The sequence below is a fragment of the Scyliorhinus torazame genome, chromosome 1 (assembly GCF_047496885.1).
Source record: "Scyliorhinus torazame isolate Kashiwa2021f chromosome 1, sScyTor2.1, whole genome shotgun sequence".
Lineage (NCBI taxonomy): Eukaryota > Metazoa > Chordata > Chondrichthyes > Carcharhiniformes > Scyliorhinidae > Scyliorhinus > Scyliorhinus torazame.
The window spans coordinates 302,602,239-302,623,575 of record NC_092707.1 but is presented as its reverse complement, the minus strand read 5'-3'; the positions used below and the strand labels follow the sequence as shown (position 1 = coordinate 302,623,575).

Sequence of the window (21,337 nt, the reverse complement as noted above, 5' to 3'; positions counted from 1 at the left end):
TGTTTCGCCATTCTGGTCTTGTGGTAATTGACGGTACATCAAATGCCACCCGCTTATTAACGAAAATCGCCCCCCCCCCTCTGGGATTAGTTATCAGATAACTAACAAATATACATTATTCCAAGATACCCATTGCTGACCTGCGGTTTACCATAAATGTTTTCGACTAGATAAGATGTTATTTTATATTTTACATTCAACCTATTTTATTATACCTAGCTTTTTTATCCGTCAGCATACACATTTATGAACATAGTTAATTTTCTGACTGGATTTAAAGCTCATTTCCCGTTTCTCTTCACCACCATATTTACTGCAGGACATATTCGGTTAACAAACACAGAATGTTGATGCTGCCCAACACTGGCATAATTCAATAACTGTAGCCGGTGTCCATTGTCCTTCCCCTTCTCCCTCCAAACTCCAGGGCCTCTCGACTTTCTCGAACTCTTCAACCCCGTCTCCTCCTCAATTAACCTTCAGCCCATTAGGACAAACTCTCTCCCCAATTCTCCCACTCACAGGTGTTCGTTTTAAAAGAATCTCTTGTTCACCGGCCCCAAAATCTCCCCCCCCCCCCCCCCCCCCCACCCAATGTGAATTTAACAGTACAAAGACTCTGGTGCCATCAGTTTCCAGATTTAGCAAAAGCTGACAAACCTACCTGCGTTTGTCCTTCACCAAAACAAATAATGGGTCAGATTGTCGCGGTGCAGAGTTCCGGTTCCAGGGTTAAGTTAACTGGAGTAGAATGTACTGTCATCTCACTCCCGTTTGGGTGGGTTTATGCGTAAGTAACGTCAGATGTGTGCGTTTAGGTTCAGCCGCAACACGTTAACACTGGGGGGCGAGTATGTTTGAAGAGTGACTTTTCATATAATTGAGTGACATAAAGAAACATCCGTTTTGAAGACGGCAAATGTTACAATTTACCGCAAAATTGTAACTCAATTTAAAATGGCAATCGAACCCATTAAATGCTGAAATCGTGGCGTAATGTTGATAAGATCTACTTTATGTTTCCGATGTGGGGACATTTGCCCTCATTACTTTTCAGTGTCATTAATGCTCGGAGGTGGAATGGGGGGGGGGGGGGGGGGGAAGAGAAATGTATACTTTGCCTCATAGTTTAAACTTTTATGTCATAATCACGTAAAGAACCCAGATTGATTTCCCAATCAATATACCATGGTCACAGTGAGTGAGGTTTTTGAAGGAAGGTATGACTGAAAAGTGTATAGCCAAGCTCAGATCCAAACTGCAAAACCTAGGACATCGCTCCTCCCTCTGCAACTCCCCTAGTCACCACACTCCGGCACCGGCACCTGCTCAGGTACACAGAGGGATAATTCAGAATATCCAATTCACCGAACAGCGCGTCTTTCAGGAATTGTGGGAGGACACCGGAGCACCCGGAGGAAACCAACGTAGACACAGTGAGAACGTGCAGACTCCGTACAGACAGTGACCCAAGTTGGGAATCGAACCTGTGAAGCAACAGTGCCATCCACTGTGCTACCGTGCTGAATGGGGATGAGAAAATATCAGCCATGATTGAATGGCGGAGCAGACCCGGTGGGCCGAGTGGCCTAATTCTGCTCCTAAGTCTTACGGTGTAACAACAATCTCTCCCTCGACATCATCAAAACGAAGGAGCTGGTCACTGACCTCAGGAAGCAAAGTATCGTACAAACCCGTCTGCATCAATGGTGCCGAGGTGGAGATCGTTGACAGCTTCAAATTCCAAGGGGAGCACTGTAATGTTCTTTGATTGGGCTGATGTTGAAACTTGATATTGTAGTGTGAACAAATAACATTAGACTTTGTTTTATAAACAAAGTTATTTATTACAAACACTACACTAACAAATTACTAAAATGTCTAAGATTAATAAATTTGGAAATAATGGTCTTAACACTAACTTACACTAAGATGCTACAGAACTACGCTAATATATGACTGCTACAAACTCCATACTAACACTTTTTCCTGGAACATATGGTTGTGTCCGGGTCACATATCTGCATACTCCCACCACCTGGTGGTCGGATGCTGGAAATACAACAGTTATACATATATTATTATTTACATACAGATGATAATACAGATGACAATATTTACATACAGATGATAATCCACTTATCATCACATGCATATCACCAAAATCTGTCCTGGTCCACCCACATCGACTCTATGACCAAGAAAACACAGCAGCACCTATACTTCCTCAGGAGACTAAGGAAATTCGGCCCGTCCACATTGATTCTTACCCATTTTTACAGGTGCACCATAGCATCTTATCTGGCTGCATCACAGCTTGGTATGGAAACTGCTTTCGGTCTAAGACCGTAAGAAACTAGAGTCATGAACACAGCCCAGTCCATCATGCAAACCCACCTCCCACCCAATGAGTCTGACTACACCTCCCGCTGCCTTGGGAAAGTGGGCAGCATAACCAAAAACCCCTCCCACCCGGTTATTCTGCCTTCCAACCTCTTCGGGCAGGAGATACAAAGTCTGAGAATATGCACTAACAGATTCAAAAACAGCTTCTTCCCCACTGTTATTAAGACTCCCAAATGACCCTTTTATGGACTAAACTGATCTCTCCACACATCTTCTCTACGGAATAGCACACTCCGTATGCTTCATCCAATGCCCATGTATTGATAGTGTGTATTTATCGAATGTCATATATTTTTCATACATGGAATGATCTGCCTGGACTGTACGCAGAACAATGCCTTTCACTGAAACTTGGTACATGTGACAATAAATGTAAATCTAATCTATACACCCCAACCCTTTTACATACAGTAAAAACTAGTGTGGAAACGATCAAGTTTCAACTCACCTTGGTGTAAGTGATTCTGCAGATTGTGCAAGGGATCCAACAATACTGTATCTTACTTCTGGGATTGCACCTTGCTCCATAACCAGAAAGGCACTAGATCCCAGAAGGTTGTTTTTTCCTTTTTCCAGCGCAGACACGATGGGCTGAATGGTCTCTTTCTGCATCGTAACTTTTCTATGGTTCTATCGTAGGGGCCAGGGGCGAAGACTAAACATTGCAGACTGGGCAGGGAAGATGATTCTAGTCAGTGACAGCTCCTAACAACTAAAACATGCCCGCAAAAAGCCTTTTATTTCCCCTATTTAATTGCACATTTGAAGTTTACAATGCATTCTTGTGCCTACATTACTTGTAGGTGGAGTTTGAAGTAAAACCATGAAAGAAGAGAACTGCAGTAAGCAACAACCCATGACAAGCCACGGCAGGTGGTACTGCAATTCAGAGCCAAACAGCCTGAATAGTTGTCTAAAGTTCCAGATAGCTAAAAAATTACCACAGTTTTCCAACATGGCAGCAGATCTCTTAACTGAGTATACTTTGTTCTGACAAGACATAGAGCTGTGTTTTCTGGATCTCAATATTTCTGAACCAGATAAACAAGCCAATAAAATTAAATTTGCTATAGGCAACAAAGGTCACCACAGATTGACACATCAACTTTGTTCAAATATTATCTTTAAAAGTCCATAGAAAATATAGTCATCGATCAGTTATGAATGAAGCTCAATTTCCTCATAAACCATCTTAATTAATGTCCTTTAGGCAATAACTGACAGAGACCATTGACCAATTCATCAGTAGATGGAGAGACAAGGGACATGATTGTGATTTCATGGCAGCAGATGGAGTAATTGAGCCAATGATTGCATCTATCCCAATAGAAGTGTTCCAGGAAGACATCTTGAGCCAACCTAAAGATTGCATCGTGGAAGCACTACTAGAAAGCAGAAGGAAGTAGAAAGCCATACTTCTGGGTAGCCAGAGTCTACAGGATACGCACAAATCATCCACCATTGACACAATAACCAATGGAGGCAAGCCTAGTAAGCAATGCGGGAGATGCAGCCTCATACATGCACCCAAAAAATGTCCGATATATGCAAGGCATGTGGCACCAGAGGACATTTGAAGTGCCAAAGCAGATAACAAATACCAGAGAAGTAGTTTAATATCATAAGAAGTCACTACCAAAAGCCAGATAGTTACAGCATTCCAACCAAAGCGTCAAGACAAAATCTACAAAATATCTGGCCAAGCTTTAGAGTCAGATGAGGAGGATGACTAGAACATTGACACTCAGTGAGCAGATATTCAGCATGGTTAACAAAAATGTATTGGCAACAGAAGCCTTTGCCATCATTCAAATTATATGCCCACAAATGCAGGGTCAGCATAGCCTATCTGCAAAACTGCGATACTGGTTCAAGTGCAAAAATCCCTCCACTTCGCACACTGAAATGTATATACCCCCAAAAGTGGGAAGTGATGATTCAACAAAACATTGCCAATTCACGGTGTACAATGGCTCAGAGTCTCTGTCCTGGGACCCATTACACTCAAATTTCTATAACGCACCCTGGTCATCCCAGATAATTTATGTGTGGACACCATGGGTGACTGCAGGCCTATTGGCATGGAAGGACCTATCCGCAGATGCCATTCATAGTATCACCAAGACAATGGCATAGTCCACAAGGAGTGACATTGGTACATCCATGTTTATACTGGGAGAACATTACTTAACTCTGCAGTGCAAATCATCAGCTAACAGGCTGAGTGGCAAAATTTGAACCAAATATGTATACCCATTCCAAATGTGCATACTTCATCCTACAGCAGAACTATTCGGCAGATACCACTCCTCAATCATCACTTGCCATTACTCCCAAGAGTACACACCCCTAACCAGCATTCTGAAAACACAGATTAGCCTCCAGCCAAAATCAATGTAAATAAGTCTGGAAGCTTAAGCAAACTGCCGATATGTTTCAGAGGCTTATAACTTTTAATTTTGCATCATAGTTTATTCAGTTATTTTATTTTGCTGTCATGTAAATAGTTTCAATTGCTGAGCATAAACCTCTAGTTTAGAAAAAGGGGATGCTAGATGATGCACATGTAACTTTAAGGGATGTATCTCAAACTGCTGTCGATCACCATCATCTCTACAGGATATTGATGTCTTAGTCCCAAGAATTGTATTCAGCAAATGCAGCAGATGGAAGAGGTGAGGAGTGTTTACTTAGGTCCCCAATGCATATTATTTGTGTACAGTTGAGAATATAGCTCAAGCTATAGAATGTCAAACAGAGTTTTAGTCTGGATCTAGAATCAAGCTTGATGGGAAAATGAAAGAGAACCTTTGGTCTAATGGAATTTATGTTATCTCTTTATGTTTTTGCGCTAGACAGTTGCAGTAACAAAACACGGCCTTGGGAATCGTTTCTAATTCTACAGATAACTATATTTTAGCTGAGAGCCACAGAATGCTGTATTTCTCAGGCCTCCTCTAAAGGGGCTGTCCTTGGGAAGGAAACATTGTCATTTTATTATACAAGTAATTGTCTGCTGTATTAACTTCGACTTGCATCTGTAGACACTCTGCTGTACAGTGCTCAAGTCCCAGCCGTGAAATAAAGTATACGTTGAAGTAACTTGGTGTTCGACTGATCATTTCATCCGGACCGGTCGCAAAGAATCCTCACAGTCTCAGTCTTAACTTCAAATAACCCAGATTACAGTTTAACTAATCACTGTCATATGATTGGTATGTTTATATTGAGTAGAAGAGCATAACATCTGCCCGTTCCACCAGCCTATGTCCCTCTGAAGTGTATCACTGAGCTCCTCACAATTCACAACACTTTCAATTTTTGTGTCATCTGAAATTTTTGAAAGTGTGCTCTGTACACCCAAGTCAAGGTCAATTTGCTATCGGATTGACAGCATGTTTTGGGGTTTGGAAGGGATTAGATTATAACCTTATTTTTTTACATTGGAATCAAAACCATTAGCTTTCAGGGGAAATCAGGGAGTTGAGAAAAGTTTAGCCATAGGCAGCCACACCCAAACTTGAATTGAAGTTAGAAACACTACACAGGAATTGAATGAAACATATATGGGGTGGTTCTTTGTTGCTTTTTGATTTACGTGGAAAAACAAAACTTCTTCCTCTCCACTCTTACAATGAATGTGCTGGAGAGCTGCCTCATGTCATTTAAATTGTCCTTTCTCATTTGTTTCTCTAACTCCCATCTACGTTGGACATTCTCCATGGCATTTTCTTTTGCCAAAATCTCAGTTATGCATCCTATTCTGTGTCTTCAGCTCACAAGGCCATGAGCTCCAGAATTCTCTAAACTAACCTATTTGCCCTCTCCTCTTTTAAGACATTCCTTAAAACCTATCTCTTTGACCAAGCTTTTGATCACCTGTTCTAATAATATTTTAAGTAAAAAGAGAAACAAAGTTAACTTTTCCAGTCACTGACCCCTCATGTGGCTCAGTGTCAAATCTTGTTGATAATGATCTGAACGCTTTGGGGTCTTTTTATACTTTAAAGCGGTTGTTGTATTTCTCATTTCTGTCATCATCCATCTACTGGGGAACTGGGACCTATGGGATTAAAACATTTTTTTTTACTGTAGCCTACTAATGCTACCTGACCAACACTAGGAAAAAGTTACAATTAAGAAAATTAGCAAGATTTTAGCAACCATTTCAGTTATACGTTTCAGCTATCATATGTGCTTCCCTTTTGTCAAAAACAGAAAATACTGGACAATCGCAGTAACACTGACAGCATCTGAGAAAGAGTCATCCAGACTGGAAACGTTAGTTCCCTTTTCTCTCCACAGATGCTGTCAGACCAGCTGAGATTGTCCAGTATTTTCTGTTTTTGTTTCAGATTCCAACATCTGCAATCATTTGTTTTTATCTTCCCTTTTGTCAATCCTGCCTCAGAACTGAAACAAATAGCTGATTTTTCAATTCAAGTTCAGGAAGTCAGAGTCTACACTTAAAAAGGTCAAATGAAAAAAGTTAATACAAGGTCTATATAGATAGCCAGAAGTGTAAACAAAGGGAAAATCAAATAGTTTGTAAAGATAAAGATAACTATAATATGTTACATTATAATGTAGAATTCATATAATCATAGAATTGACAGTGTGGAATATGGCCATTTGGCCCATTGAGTCTGCACCAAACCTTGGAAAGAGCACCTACTCAAGCCCACATCTCCACCCTATCCCCTTAACCCAGTAACCCCACTTAACCTTTTTGGACACTGAGGGCAATTTATCATGGCCAATCCAACTTTACGAAGTCTTACAACACCAGGTTAAAGTCCAACAGGTTTGTTTCGATGTCACTAGCTTTCGGAGCGCTGCTCCTTCCTCAGGTGAATGAAGAGGTCTGTTCCAGAAACACATATATAGACAAATTCAAAGATGCCAAACAATGCTAGGAATGTGAGCATTAGCAGGTGATTAAATCTTTACAGATCCAGAGATGGGGTAACCCCAGGTTAAAGAGTTGTGAATTGTCTCAAGCCAGGACAGTTGGTAGGATTTCGCAGGCCAGATGGTGGGGGATGAATGTAATGTGACATAAATCCCAGGTCCCGGTTGAGGCCGCACTCATGTGTGCGGAACTTGGCTATAAGTTTCTGCTCGGCGATTCTGCGTTGTCGCGGGTCCTGAAGGCCGCCTTGGAGAATGCTTACCCGGAGATCAGAGGCTGAATGCCCTTGACTGCTGAAGTGTTCCCCGACTGGAAGGGAACATTCCTGCCTGGTGATTGTTGCGCGATGTCCGTTCATTCGTTGTCGCAGCGTCTGCATGGTCTCGCCAATGTACCACGCTTCGGGACATCCTTTCCTGCAGCGTATGAGGTAGACAACGTTGGCCGAGTCGCACGAGTATGTACCGCGTACCTGGTGGGTGGTGTTCTCACGTGTAATAGTGGTATCCATGTCGATGATCTGGCACGTCTTGCAGAGATTGCCATGACAGGGTTGTGTGGTGTCGTGGTCACTGTTCTGAAGACTGGGTAGTTTGCTGCAAACAATGGTTCATTTGAGGTTGCGCGGTTGTTTGAAGGCAAGTAGTGGGGGTGTGGGGATGACCTTGGCAAGATGTTCATCGTCATCAATGACGTGTTGAAGGCTGTGAAGAAGATTACGTAGTTTCTCCGCTCCGGGGAAGTACTGGACGACGAAGGGTATTCTGTCGGTTGTGTCCCATGTTTGTCTTCTGAAGAGGTCGGTCCGGTTTTTCGCTGTGGCGCGTTGGAACTGTCGATCGATGAGTCGAGTGCCATATCCCGTTCGTACGAGGGCATCTTTCAACGTCTGTAGATGTCTGTTACGCTCCTCCTCGTCTGAGCAGATCCTGTGTATACGAAGCGCTTGTCCATAGGGGATGGCTTCTTTAATGTGTTTAGGGTGGAAGCTGGAGAAGTGGAGCATCATGAGGTTATCCGTGGGTTTGCGGTAAAGCGAAGTGCTGAGGTGACCGTCCTTGATGGAGAAGAGTGTGTCCAAGAATGCAACTGATTTTGGAGAGTAGTCCATGGTGAGTCTAATGGTTGGATGGAACTTATTAATGTCATCGTGTAGTCGTTTCAGTGATTCTTCGCCGTGGGTCCAAAGGAAAAAAATGTCATCGATGTATCTGGTGTATAACATCGGTTGAAGGTCCTGTGCGGTGAGTAGGTCCTGTTCAAACTTGTGCATGAAGATGTTGGCGTATTGGGGTGCGAATTTGGTCCCCATGGCTGTTGGGGCCCCATTGGCCCCAATCCAACTTTAGACTGTGGGAGGAAACCGGAGCACCCGGAGGAAATGCATGCAGACACGGGGAGAATGTGCAGACTCCTCCGCACAGACAGTGACCCAAGCCTGGAATTGAACCTGGGACCGTGGAGCCGCGGAGCAACTGTGCTAACCACAGTGCTGCCGTGCTGCCCACAATTATACCCACAAATTATCATCCCAAATATTGGAGACGTTACAGTGAATAATTCTGCAACATAAATATTCACCAAATTTAATATTCTTTCTGCATAAATTTCCAGTTACTTTTAACAAACAGGTACTTTAAAAAACCTCAATTTCAAAGAAGGCTAAAAAAACAATTTCCTGTGTAAATAATTTAAAAAGTAATTTAGACAGATAAGCAGCCAATATATTTTAAGTTATTTATTACTAGCTCTTGCATTTATATAAAAGACATTTGATGGAATGATAAATTAAAGGGGAATATAATGTTACTAGAAAATAGAAATTTCTTCAAGAATGCAGTGATTTTGGGAATGAGTCAGATGAAATAATTAAAAGAGAATCAAGTACTAAGCAAACCAAACATAAGCAAGTTGAGACATGAATGTAGCTCGACTGTTATAGCCTAGAATAAAGAATCTATGTAACATTCAACATTTTCCAGTATTTTCTTGTGCTCCTCTGTTGTTCGATGGATTTATGATGCGCTCGATACAGCTAGCTTTTTTAGATGGTCCATGAAAACTTGAAGACTGACATCATCAGTCAAGATAGGTGCTCCAGATTCCTGAAGAATATGAAAAACATCATATGAGAAGCAGGCCGAATAACAATGCAATCGTGGATAATTAAAATGGGATTAGTTCGATGAACCAAAATAATATAAGACCATTTTACATAATTTGCTGTCTTTGGCAAAAACGTATTCGGCCTACAAAATATTACCAAATCAATTGTCTCACAGCTGTGTACATTATGCCAATTCTGACTGTGTTTAACATTTGATTCAAGCTTATCCTTTCAGTGCCTCTTATTACTTACTTTCAGCACACTTCTGTAAAATAATACGATCGGAATGTAAAATATCAAGAGACAAAAATTACCATGACAAACCAAAATTTATGGGTTTTTGTATGACGATCTATCAGTATTCGCCATCATTATCCTCTGAATCTGACCCCAATTTTAAGGTATAGCGCAAATGGAGATTATAGCAGAAATCTTGAAGTTGCAGTACATCATTCACTACTCTGACATAAACTGCATGGTGGACCTTCTTCCAGAGCAAACAATCGTGGAACTTCCCCTTTTCTGCTCACAAATTGCTGTTAAAAATCCCACGAAAAGCCAAGCCTCGTTCAGTGCTGTGTGTAACTGGGACTTTTAATGGTGATCTGAGTAACAACTACTGCTGAACAACTGATCTGGTCCTGAAAATAAATTAATTTATACTTGTGATTTGTTATGTCTTCATGAAGATTAATTACTAGATATTTTAAATTGTAATCTTTTAATGACTTTTGTTCATGATATTCTAATTTTACCACATCTCCATAAGTATGTCCCAATTATTTTACAATTTAATTAAAAAAAAAAATGATATATGATTATTAGTGGTTTTCATTTCCTACCTGGAAAAAAAACATGAATTTCTATAGTACCTTTCACAATCACAGGGACGTCTCAAAGCACAGCAAGCTGCCACAAATGTAATCTTATAATGACCAAATAATCTGTTTTTTCAATATTGATTGATATTTGTCACATGTACCGAAGTACAGTGAAAAGTATTTTTCGGCAGTACACAGTATGTACACAGTAGACAAAAGAATAATCAACAGAGTACATTGACAAATGGTACATCAATGGTGCATCCCGTACCAGCCTCCCCGAACAGGCGCCGGAATGTGGCGACTAGGGGCTTTTCAGAGTAACTTCCTTTGAAGCCTACTTGTGACAATAAGCGATTTTCATTTTCATTTCAATAAATAGTGATTGGTTACAGTGCGGAACAAGGGCCAAACAAGCAAATACATGAGCAAGAGCAACATAGGGCGTCATGAATTTAGGGCGTCATGAATTTAGGGGTAATATTTGGCGAGGACAGCATGAATAATTTCCCTACTCTTGTTCTAAATAGTATCATGGGACGTTTTACCTTGGCCTGAAAAGGCAGACAGGTTTAGCATTTAATCCAAATGACGGCACCTCCAACAATGCAGCGCTCACTTAGTACTATACTGAAGTCTCAGCCTTGAATTTTGTGCTCAAGTTCAAGAGTAAGATTTGAATCTATAACCTTCTTACTTAAAGGCAAGAGAGCTACCTACTGAGTCACGGATAACACTTTTGCTTGGTTGTCGGTGTGAATTCATCAAATTGATTGGCAGGTTGGTAAGCTTGACAGCATCACTGCAGTTTGACTCTGAAATACTACTGGACTATGTTACAATTAAGTTCACATCAAGAGAGTTAACATTCTTGGCACAGAGATCGCCAGGTCCCCCAGCACTGCTTTCTACACAGTCTGTGGCGAGATCCTTGCTCGCTGCTGATCACAAAATCTGGGCTAATATCCACAAATGGTTAGGCTGCACCGCTTTCCATCCATTTTAATAGCAGGTATGGTCAACTGGGCTTTGTGTTCCCCAGATGAGTGAAACACCAATGATAAAATTTCAGTATGTAATTCAATGTGCCTCTTCCCAACGATAGAGACATTTTAATGGCTTCAATATTAGTAATATCACCAATATCAAAAGTTGGGTTTTAGGTTTCTTTCCAATTTTGCTTCATGTTGCTAATTTGTGCTAATATACAGATTCACAGTTTTCTAGTAATAATATTAATAATCTTTATTATCACAAGTAGGCTTACATTAACTCTGCAATTAAGTTACTGTGAAAAGCCCCTAGTCACCACATTCCAGCGCCTGTTCGGATACACAGAGGGAGAATTCAGAATATCCAAATTACCCAACAGCACATCTTTTGGGACTTGTAGGAGGAAACCAGAGCACCCGGAGGAAACCCACGCAGACACAGGGAGAGCGTGCAGACTTCACAGTGACCCAAGCCGAGAATCGTACCTGGGACCCTGGAGCTGTGAAGCAACAGTGCCACCCACTGTGCTACCGTGCCACCCAAATGCACTCAAATGCTCATTCTACATGTGCGAATGCAGACATGAAGGACTTATTAATTTATTTAATTTATTTATTAGAATTTATTAAAACCCGACATATTTAATAAGACCTTTTGAGAGGATACCAACCTGTCCCCATGCATACAAATTATTGTAAGTCTGTGATGGGTTCACTTTTGATAGAAGGAATCGAGCCTAAAAGAAAGAAAAATGCCAATGTAGGTTAACTTCAAAAAACATTTTTTAAATGTTTTCTATTTTTTCATCTGGCAATTCTTCGATTGAGCCAGGGACATCTCCAAACATTCAGTAGTTAGTCAAGGGTGATTTTTTTTTTTTTTGTCAACACAGATGGAAAGAAAAAGAATTTACAATCTTGGCTGCCTCCAACATACTCACGATTAGCTTATCATGCCTTAGGTTTGGCCAAATAGGCAAAGACAGCAGACATCAGTTTGAGACATTGGTAATATTTTTTTTTTTAAACTGTCTAAAATATCATTACAAGAATAATCCACAGTGAGGGAAAAAATCTCTGAATAAACTATAATATTAGCATGGTGGAAACAAGAGTTTTACTGTTAGAAGTTACTTTTAAAAGCAACCTGTATGGATTTGATCCTTTTAAATCAAATTTTTAATTTTAGCCAGTTAAGAGAATGGAGGACAATCATATTATTTATTTTCCTGAAGATTAGTTAAAAAATATTTTTAGGCAATTTGCACCGTTTCCTCCAGGCGCACCAGCATGGCGGATCCCAGAACTCGGCAGATAAAAATCAAAACCGGCGTGGTGAAACGGCTGGCAAAGGAAAAGCTCATGTATGAAAAAGAGGCTAAACAACAGGAAGAAAAAGTTGAGAAAATGAAAGTTGATGGAAATGATCAATATGTGGTTAAAAAGCAGATAGAGGTTCTGCAAGAATCACGGATGATGATTCCAGATTGTCAGCGTCGATTGGCAACTGCCCACAGTGACCTTGCGCAACTATTGGAAAGTGAGAAAGAATTGGAAGACACTGAGGAATACAAGGAAGCCCAGGCCACAATAGGATCAATCAAACTAGAAGCTTAGAACCTATTTCTTAATTATGATGTTTTGTTATAAATATTTGCACTGTATCCATTCCATTCCTTCCCCCCCCCATTTCAGTTTTGGGTATTATGACCCTGCTATTATTATTCTCGGGATCGATGTATGAAACTTGTGTAATCTGAGTTGCACAACGGACTCTGTACCCAAATTAATTTTGTGCCACATCATGGTGAAATAATGAAACATTTAATAAATGTACCTGCTGACAACGAGAAAAAAAAAATATTTTAAAACCTTTTTTTCCCACAATTAAGGGGCAATTTTGGCGTGGCCAATCCACCTACCCTGCACATCTTTGGGTTGTAGGGGTGAGACCCACACTGTCACAGGGAGAATGTGAAAACCACACAGACAGTGACCCGGGGCCGGGATCGAACCTGGGTCCTCGGCGCCGAGAGGCAGCAGTGCTAACCACTGTGCCACCTTGCTGCCCTTTTCCCGTAGATTTGTTTCAGCATTTCTTTAAAAGTGTCCTTTCGATGGATAATTATTAAATACAATTAAAGTACCTGACTCCGACCATGCTCTGTGTCAACATAACGAGGCATTGGAAAACGAGTCTGAAGGATGTCCTGTCCATCATCCAGGGGAGCTTGTAGAAGCTGTTTGAAGTTCTCATACTCCTGCATATCTTGATATCCAGCCTGCCGCCACTGAGCTATAGTCTGAGGGAAGAGCAAAAGCCTTATACAAAATACACAGCAGATTTCTCTTGAGTACACGTAGCTATTTTTTCTACTATTTATTTCGAATAATGGAAAAGTATTTACTTTGTGTAAGCTTGGCATTTATGAACAAACTAAAAAAAAAAAAAGTACAACCAAATACTGCTCAATAACTACACATTAGATACTACTTGTAGGTGCATTGACATGAGTTTTCAAACTATTCCAGTACAACTCATTATTACATAGACATTCAATATTCATCAGTTTGTAGAACCATAGAAGTTAACATTACTTTTGATAAATCTTCATGAATATAAACAGATATGAATCAAGTTTGAAAGATTTCCTGCATACCATCCAAGGGAGCTAAGTGCCAATTTAGGTTGTCTCAGGTGTTATTAAAATCCCTAAGAATTTCATCAAATTATCAAAATCTACCCTCAACATTAGATCATGTTGAATATATTACTACCCAAGAGAGATAGTGTTTGCGAAACAAATTAATTATTATACAAAGAATAAGGATTACACGGCAAGACAATACAGGAGCTCAGCTGAAATCATACAAAGTGTTTTTCAGTATAACCATTACCTTAAACTTCAAGAACCAATAGTGGACTGAGAAAGCTAAGGAGCTGCAACTCCTTGCTAACAAGCATGACACCCGGGACTCCTTCAGTGCCACCAAGGCAATACATGGACCCAATACCCTAGACCTCAAACTGGTGTGGAGTAAGGATGGAACCCTCTTTAGAGACAGAGAAAACATCAGCCTTCAATGGAGAGAGCACTCCAAAGAACTCCTAAATTGTGATACAATCATAGCTGAGGACGTGTTCTAGGAAATCCTCCAACTCCCCAAAGAAGATCTTGGACTCCCAACAAGCATGAACAAAGTCAAAGCTGCCATTAAACACATGGAAGAATCGAAAGCCACAGGAGTGGAGAGGATCCAGCGGAGATTTTCAAACTTGGAGGAGGAGAGATCACCCATCATCTCTATCAGCTGTTCCTGAAAATCTGTGACAGACAAGAAATTCCTGCCGACCTCAGGGGTGCCATCATCGCCATCATCTTCAAGAAAGGTCTAAAACGGCCTGTGGAAACACTCTACATGATCTTCATTGATCTGACCACGGCTTTTGACTCAGTAAGTCGGGGGATGCTATGGAACACTGTCAAAGGCCGGCAGTCCAGAGAAATTTATCAATATTCTCTGATTCCTCCACGACAGTCCACACCGGCAGAAATAAGATAGAAACCTTAGAGGTCAAGACTGGAGTCAAGCACCTTGTTAAGAGTACGCTTCCCAGTGGATTGGACATCATCGACAGGATGGATGGAAAACATTTCAACCTCAACCAGTTGAAATCCAAGAAGAAAAGGACACTGACATCTCTCGTGGAGCTCCAGTATGCGGCTAACATTGCCTTTTCCACTCTCTCAGAAGAGAATATCCAAGCTATGCTTGACACCTTCGCGGAAGCATAAAAATAAATAATCAGCCTCAACCTCAAGAAGAGGTCCCAGAGCAAGATCCAGTCACTCCTTCCATCAAGATCAAAAGAGAAAGCCACCTTTTCTCTCAGGCCAACATTGATGTTGAGATACAACATTGTATCCAGTCTGCGAGCGCTATCCTCAGATGCCCAAGGACGAGAGTCTTTGGCGACCGCGACATCCGTGCTGACACCAACACACTCATGTACAAGGTGGTCGTCCTCCAAACTCTTCTATACGACTCAGAAACCTGGACTACATACAGACGCCATCTCAAAGCCCTGGAGTAGTACCATCAGCGCTGTCTGAGATGGATTTGCCTCATCAGCTGGGAGGACAGGCATACTAACATCAGTGTCCTTGAAGGAGCCAAGATCACCAACATAGAAGCCATAATCATCCAAAAGTAACACCGTTGGACCGGCCATGTGCTTTGGATGTCACGGTCCCAACTGCCAAAGCAAATCTTTATTGCCCAGCTCAAGGAAGACATACAAACAGGGGACAAAGGAAGCACTTCAAAGACACCCTGAAGGCTTACCTCAAGAAATGCAACATCAACGTCGACCTCTGGGAGATTCTTGCTCAGAACAAAACCGACTTGGAGTAACCTCCTGACTGAAGGGACACTATTCTTTGAGGACACCCGATGGCAAGAGGAGGCCTGGAAGGGGCCTGAAAAAGGAATACCAGCGATCGAGAGTCCAAGGATCGATCCTAGCTCCCAGAAGCACCTGCCAAGTGTGCGGTCGAAGATGCGGCTCTAGGATTAGACTCATCAGCCCCGCAAGGACCCACAGAACCCATGAACAGTAACAGGGCGTTACTTAGATGGGCAATCAAACTTGTTAGCGGGCGATCGCCAAAGAAGAAATTTTCAGTAAGATTAATACCTGATCAATGCCCTTCAAATGCACAAAGTATCCTTTCCCCAAAATATAACTCATTAGGTGATGAACAATTTTAGTCTATTTTTCACTTCAGTTATTATGCAGCCTTGACCAAATACAGCCTATGTAAATCTGTTGCAAACTTTAGTCAGTCCTACATTCTCCTTGTTCTCTGTTGCAGATTCATTCCCAATCTTTTTCAAGGATTATAGATGAAAATTGCTGGCTGAACATTGAAGAAGCCTATGTCAAACACTGTGGCTAATTAATAATAATAATCTTTATTATTGTCACAAGTAGGCTTACATTAACACTGTAATGAAGTTACTGTGAAAATCTCCTAGTCGCCACACTTTGGCGCCTGTTTGGATACACAAAGGAAGAATTCAGAATATCCAATTCACCTAACAACACGTCTTTCAGGACTTGTGGGAGGAAACCGGAACACCCGGAGGAAACACACGAAGACACGGGGAGAACGTGCAGACTCCGCACAGACAGTGACCCAAGCCGAGAATTGAACCTGAGGCCACAGTGCTAAGCACTCTGCTATCGTGGTCACCCACGTGGATTGGCTGACTTTCAGAATGGCGCATGAATCTACAGAACCACTCGTTGCTGGGAGCATGCAATTGAGGCACAGTTCTGGTCAGAATACGAATCCATTGTCTTGGTACTTAGTTGATGAAGGTGCATGGCAGCAGTTGGGCTTGTGGCGCAACAATAGCACGCCTGACTCCAGATCAGAAGATTGCGTGTTCAAATCACGTCAGGCTCACTGAGATTTTCTGTTGGACGGCACGGTAGCATAGTAGTTAGCACTGTTGCTTCACAGCGCCAGGGACCTGGGATCGATTCCTGGCTTGGGTCACTGTCTCTGCGGATTCTGCCCGTTCTCCCAGTGTCTGCGCAGGTTTCCTCTGGGTGCTCCGGTTTCCTCCCACAAGTCCTAAAAGACATGCTTGTTATGTTAATTGGATATCCTGAATTCTCCTTCTGTGTACTGAACAGCGCCGTAGTGTGGCGACTCGGGGATTTTCACAGTAACTTCAATGCAGTGTTAATGTAAGCCTACTTGTGATACTAATAAAGATTTATGACACTAGTTATGTCTGATCTACAATCAAAATTTAAATAACTAGCTTATGAAAACAATGTTGTGTTTCCTAATTGAGAAGAAAAAAGTTAAAAATTACACTAGAGTATTAAAAAGTGTGGAGGTGAAATTAAGAAGGAAATTAGGAAAGCAAGCAGAAGTCATGAAATAACATTGGTAAGTAAATTAAAGGAAAATTCAATGATGTTTTAATAAATTAATATGGAACAGGAGGGTAACTAAAGTGTATGGGACTATATGGGTGTGAAGGATGTTTATATGATTCTTAATGAATACCTCACATCTATTTTCATAATTAAGACATTGCAATCAGGGAGGAGTGTGAAACATTACATGAAGAATAGCCCAAAGATGTGCAGGTTAGGTGGACTGGCCATGTTCAATATGCAGGATTACGGCGATAGGGCGTGGAAGTGGGCCTAGGTAGAGTGTTCCTTTGGAGTGTTGGTGCAGACTCAATGGGCCAAATGGCCACCTTCTGCACTGTAGGGATTCTATGAAAATTAACAGAATAAAAAAGTAAGTATGAAGGAGTTTATCATCTTTGAAAGTGGATAAATTCCCAGGACTAAACAAAATGTATCCTTGGCGGTTATGGGACGCAAGAAAGAAATAGCAGAAAGTTTGACCATAATTTTCCAATCCTGGCCTACATGTGACTCCAGATCCACAGCAATGTGGTTAACTCTTAACTGTCCCCTCAAGGGCAAATAGATTTGGCCAATAAATGCTGGCCCAGCCGGCGACACCCATGTCCCACAATTTTTTTTTAAAAAAGACTAATTTATGCCTGTTCTCTGCTTCCCGTTAGCCAGCCAATATTCTATCCATGCCAATATGTTACCCCCTAAAAGTCAGCCTAACCTCGGTGGTGGGAAAATTACTGGAAGAAAATTCTAATGTACAAGATAAATATTCATTCACAAAGACATGAATTAATCAAAGACAATCAGCACAAATTTGTTAAATGGTAATTTCTGACCAAAATTACAGAATTTTTTGAAGAGGAGGGTCAATGAATGTGGAGTATTTAATGTAGTTTATATGGATTTAGCCAGGTTTTTGATGCAGTCCCAGGTGGCAAACTGGTCACTAAAGTAAAAACCCATGGGTTCCAAGGCAAAGTGGCAAATTGGATACAAAAGTGGTTCAGAGACAAAAAACAAAGGGTAATGGTTGATGGATATTTTTGTGACTGGAAGCCAATTTTTAGTGGACTTCCTGAGGGTTTGGTACTGAATGTTTGCTTTTATATTTGGATTTGAATACAAGAAATACAATTAAGAAGTTTGTAGGCATTACAAAAATTTGCCATGTGGTTGATAATGAAGAAAGCTATAGATTGCAGGAAGATATCAATGGACTAGGCAGGTGGACAGAACAATGGACGGAATGGTGACACAGTGGTTAGCACTGCTGCCTCACAGCGCCTGGGACATGGGTTCAATTCAAGCCTTGGATGACTGTCTGTGGAATTTGCACTTTCGCCCAGTGTCTGCGTGGGTTTCCTCTGGGTGCCCCGGTTTCCTCCCACAGTCCAAAAATGTGAAGGTTAGGCGGATTGGCCAATCTTGATTGCCCCTTACTGCTTGAAGGTTGGGTGGGGTTGTGGAGACGAGGCAAGGGAGTGGGGCTAGGTGAGGTGCTCTTTCAGAAGATTAGTGTAGACTCGATGGACCGAATGGCCTCCTTCTGCACTGTCAGGAATCTATGATTCTATGAATGACAAATGGAATTCAATCTGGAGAGAAGTGCGAGATAATGCATTTGGAAAAGGTTAACAAAGCAAGGGAATACACAATAAATGGTAGGATACTGAAAAGTGCAGAAGAACAGAGGGAGCTTGGAGTTCATGTCCACAGATCCCTGAAGGTAGCTGGACAGGTAAAATGGCTGAAAATAAATGTGGGATACTTTCCTTTATTAGGTGAGGCATACAAGAGTTGAAAAGTTATCTTGAACTGTATAAAACACCAGTCAGGCCATGTACTGCATGCAGTTCTGGTCTCTGCACTATAGCAAGATGTGACTGCACTTGAGTAGGTAAAGAGGAGATTCATACGGATGTTGCTTGGACTAGTGAATTTTAGCTATGGGGAAAGGTTGAATAGGTTGTTTTCTTTGGAACAGAGGTGGCTGAGGGAAGATGTAATTGAGGTACATAAAAGTCTAGATGGAGTGTAAATGGCAGCCCTATTCTCCTTCAGGGGTCCATAACCAAGGGGCATAGATTTTGGGTAAGGATCCAGAAAGGAAGGTTTTTAGCCTCACTAAGAAGATGGTGGGGATCTGGAACTCAGAGCCTGAAAAAGATGATAGAGGCAAAGTTTTCAATGTTATGTGTTTTTCTTACATCGTGAGCATGGCTGAGTAGACTAGCATTTGCTGCCCATCCCTAACTCCTCGGTGGTGGGAAACCATTTTCTTGAACAACTATAGTTCTGTGAGGGAGTTCCAGGGTTTTGACCCATCAACAGCAAAGTAATGGAATTATAGTTACAAGTCAGGATGGTGTGCAACTTCGAGGGGAAACTTGTAGGTGGTACTATTCCAATGCATCTTATAGATCCTGCCACTTTGTGTCAATGGTGATGGGAGTGAATGTATTAGGTGGTGGATGAGGTGCCAATCAAGCAGGCTGCTTTGTCCTGGATGGTTTTGAGCTTGAGTGTTGTTGGAGCCTAATTCAAGCGTAATTAGAGTACATTTCATCACATTCCTGACTTGTGCCTTGTAGATGGTGAACAGGCTTTGACGAGTTAGGAGCTGGGTTACTTGCCACAGAATTCCCAACCTCTGACCTTGTAGCCACAATATCAATGGGCCAGTTAAGGACTTACGGTCCAGTTAGCTTTCTGGTCAATGGCAACTTCAGGGATGTTAATGGTCAGGGATTCAGTGATGCTAGTCCCACTGAATCTAAAGGGGAGATGGTTAGATATTTTCCTGTTGGAGATGATCATTGCCTGGCACGATTTTTAGTTGCCGCTCATCAGCCCAAGGTTTAATGTTGCCCTGGTCTTGCTGCATAAGGACACTTGGTTGCGCCAAGGGTACTGTTCTAAAAGAACTTGGAAGTGCTGTAACCTACAAGGTCATGGACCAAGATTTGCAAGGTGGGATTAGGATGGATGGTTCCTTGTTGGCTGGTGAGGATTTAAAAGGTTCTTTCCATGCTGCAAACGTCAATTATTTCATAAACAGATTTAATGTCCTGCGTCTAATGATAAATAAAAAGATGTTCATGATTTGAGGCATTTGTATTTCTCTCAATATATTTGTAAAGCAATTCCATATACTTCATTTTAATTATAAATCCAACACCTCATAGCATTGCTTAAAAATTAAGAGATAGTGCTTTCTTATGGTAAATCTTTGATTACAGTTGATTACTATTTGGGAATAAGAAAATCCTCACCAAAAATTAGTGAAACGTAGCCTATCAAACTGGTCTGCAATGATGTAAGCTTCAGAGGAATTGACAGATTTTTCAGAGAAATACCAGAAACCCAGTATAAACAGGATAATATTTTCCTAAATGATTTCATTGAATACGAACCTCTCCATGATAGATAACAATCTGGAAGAAAGTGTCCATGAGGAGTATTCGGTCTGGTAAAATGCTGCTACTGTCCAAAAGCACTGGCTGAAGAAAAGAATGAATCATTGATTATCATCATTACTGAAGATAAACAAGACCTCTGTTGCACAAATTCAGATTCTATTTCTACACATATACAAGCTCTCAAACATGCTCCGGCAGAGATTAAGGGTGCGTACATTAGGGTGGGAACCTCAATTCTTTCCCTTGGAAAATTGCTGGCAGGATGGTGTGCACCCTTGTCGTCAACCTACTTACTTATTTCCTCCAGCAGACACCTGGAACACTGGAGCCTGATCCACCTTTTCCATGTTTCATGCTTCCCATTCTACTTACCTACCCCTCTTTAGCTCTTCTTGCATCCCAAGTGTTTGTACATAACGTAGAGAGCGCAATGCAGTGGCCGCATCCCGCCAGAATCAGAGCAGGACGCGGCCGGTAAATGTAAATGCTGGGAGGCCTCACCCGGGATCCCAATTGGCCGCAACACCTCGCGATGTCTAACCAGATTTGCAAGACATCGTGATCTGGGTCCTGCTCACAAGTGGGTTAAGAACCCGTCAAACAGTCGGACCTAACCAGCTCCCGGCATCTATCGGCCTCCCCAAGGAGACCCCAGCCGACCCAATTTTAGCACTGGTCTACACAAAATTGGACCTGGCACAGCACCTGGGGGGGTCTCCCA

The 21,337-nt window shown here is 41.6% G+C and overlaps 3 protein-coding genes across 8 annotated transcripts in view; 1 reads left to right on the top strand and 2 right to left on the bottom strand.

The window, feature by feature from the left end:
• LOC140423183 (glycine N-acyltransferase-like protein 3) overlaps positions 1-907 on the bottom strand; it is a 47,921-nt gene extending 47,014 nt beyond the window's left edge. Inside the window, exon 1 of one of the 4 annotated variants that reach the window (XM_072507760.1) lies at positions 665-907. The gene's annotated coding sequence lies outside the window, so the exon portion shown is untranslated. The remainder of the gene's footprint in view (positions 1-664) is intronic. The other 3 variants (XM_072507759.1, XM_072507758.1, XM_072507757.1) reach the window with 3 other exon arrangements.
• A 7,983-nt stretch (positions 908-8,890) lies between these two features.
• Positions 8,891-21,337, bottom strand: part of LOC140423147 (protein transport protein Sec23A) — a 95,588-nt gene continuing 83,141 nt past the window's right edge. For all 3 annotated transcript variants that reach the window (XM_072507755.1, XM_072507756.1, XM_072507754.1), the window contains exons 17-20: positions 20,611-20,697; positions 13,386-13,541; positions 11,910-11,975; positions 8,891-9,423 (exon numbers count right to left, since the gene is read on the bottom strand). In XM_072507755.1, the coding sequence (XP_072363856.1) occupies positions 9,334-9,423; positions 11,910-11,975; positions 13,386-13,541; positions 20,611-20,697 (399 nt within the window). In that variant the 3' untranslated portion in view covers positions 8,891-9,333. The remainder of the gene's footprint in view (positions 9,424-11,909; positions 11,976-13,385; positions 13,542-20,610; positions 20,698-21,337) is intronic.
• Positions 12,502-13,071, top strand: LOC140386622 (tubulin-specific chaperone A-like). The gene has a single exon (XM_072469533.1). The coding sequence runs from the start codon at positions 12,529-12,531 to the stop codon at positions 12,853-12,855; it is 327 nt and encodes a 108-aa protein (XP_072325634.1). The 5' UTR covers positions 12,502-12,528; the 3' UTR covers positions 12,856-13,071.

Excerpts from the sequence above, each read along its gene's own strand:
- LOC140386622 (XM_072469533.1), top strand. The coding sequence starts at position 12,529 with ATGGCGGATCCCAGAACTCGGCAGATAAAAATCAAAACCGGCGTGGTG.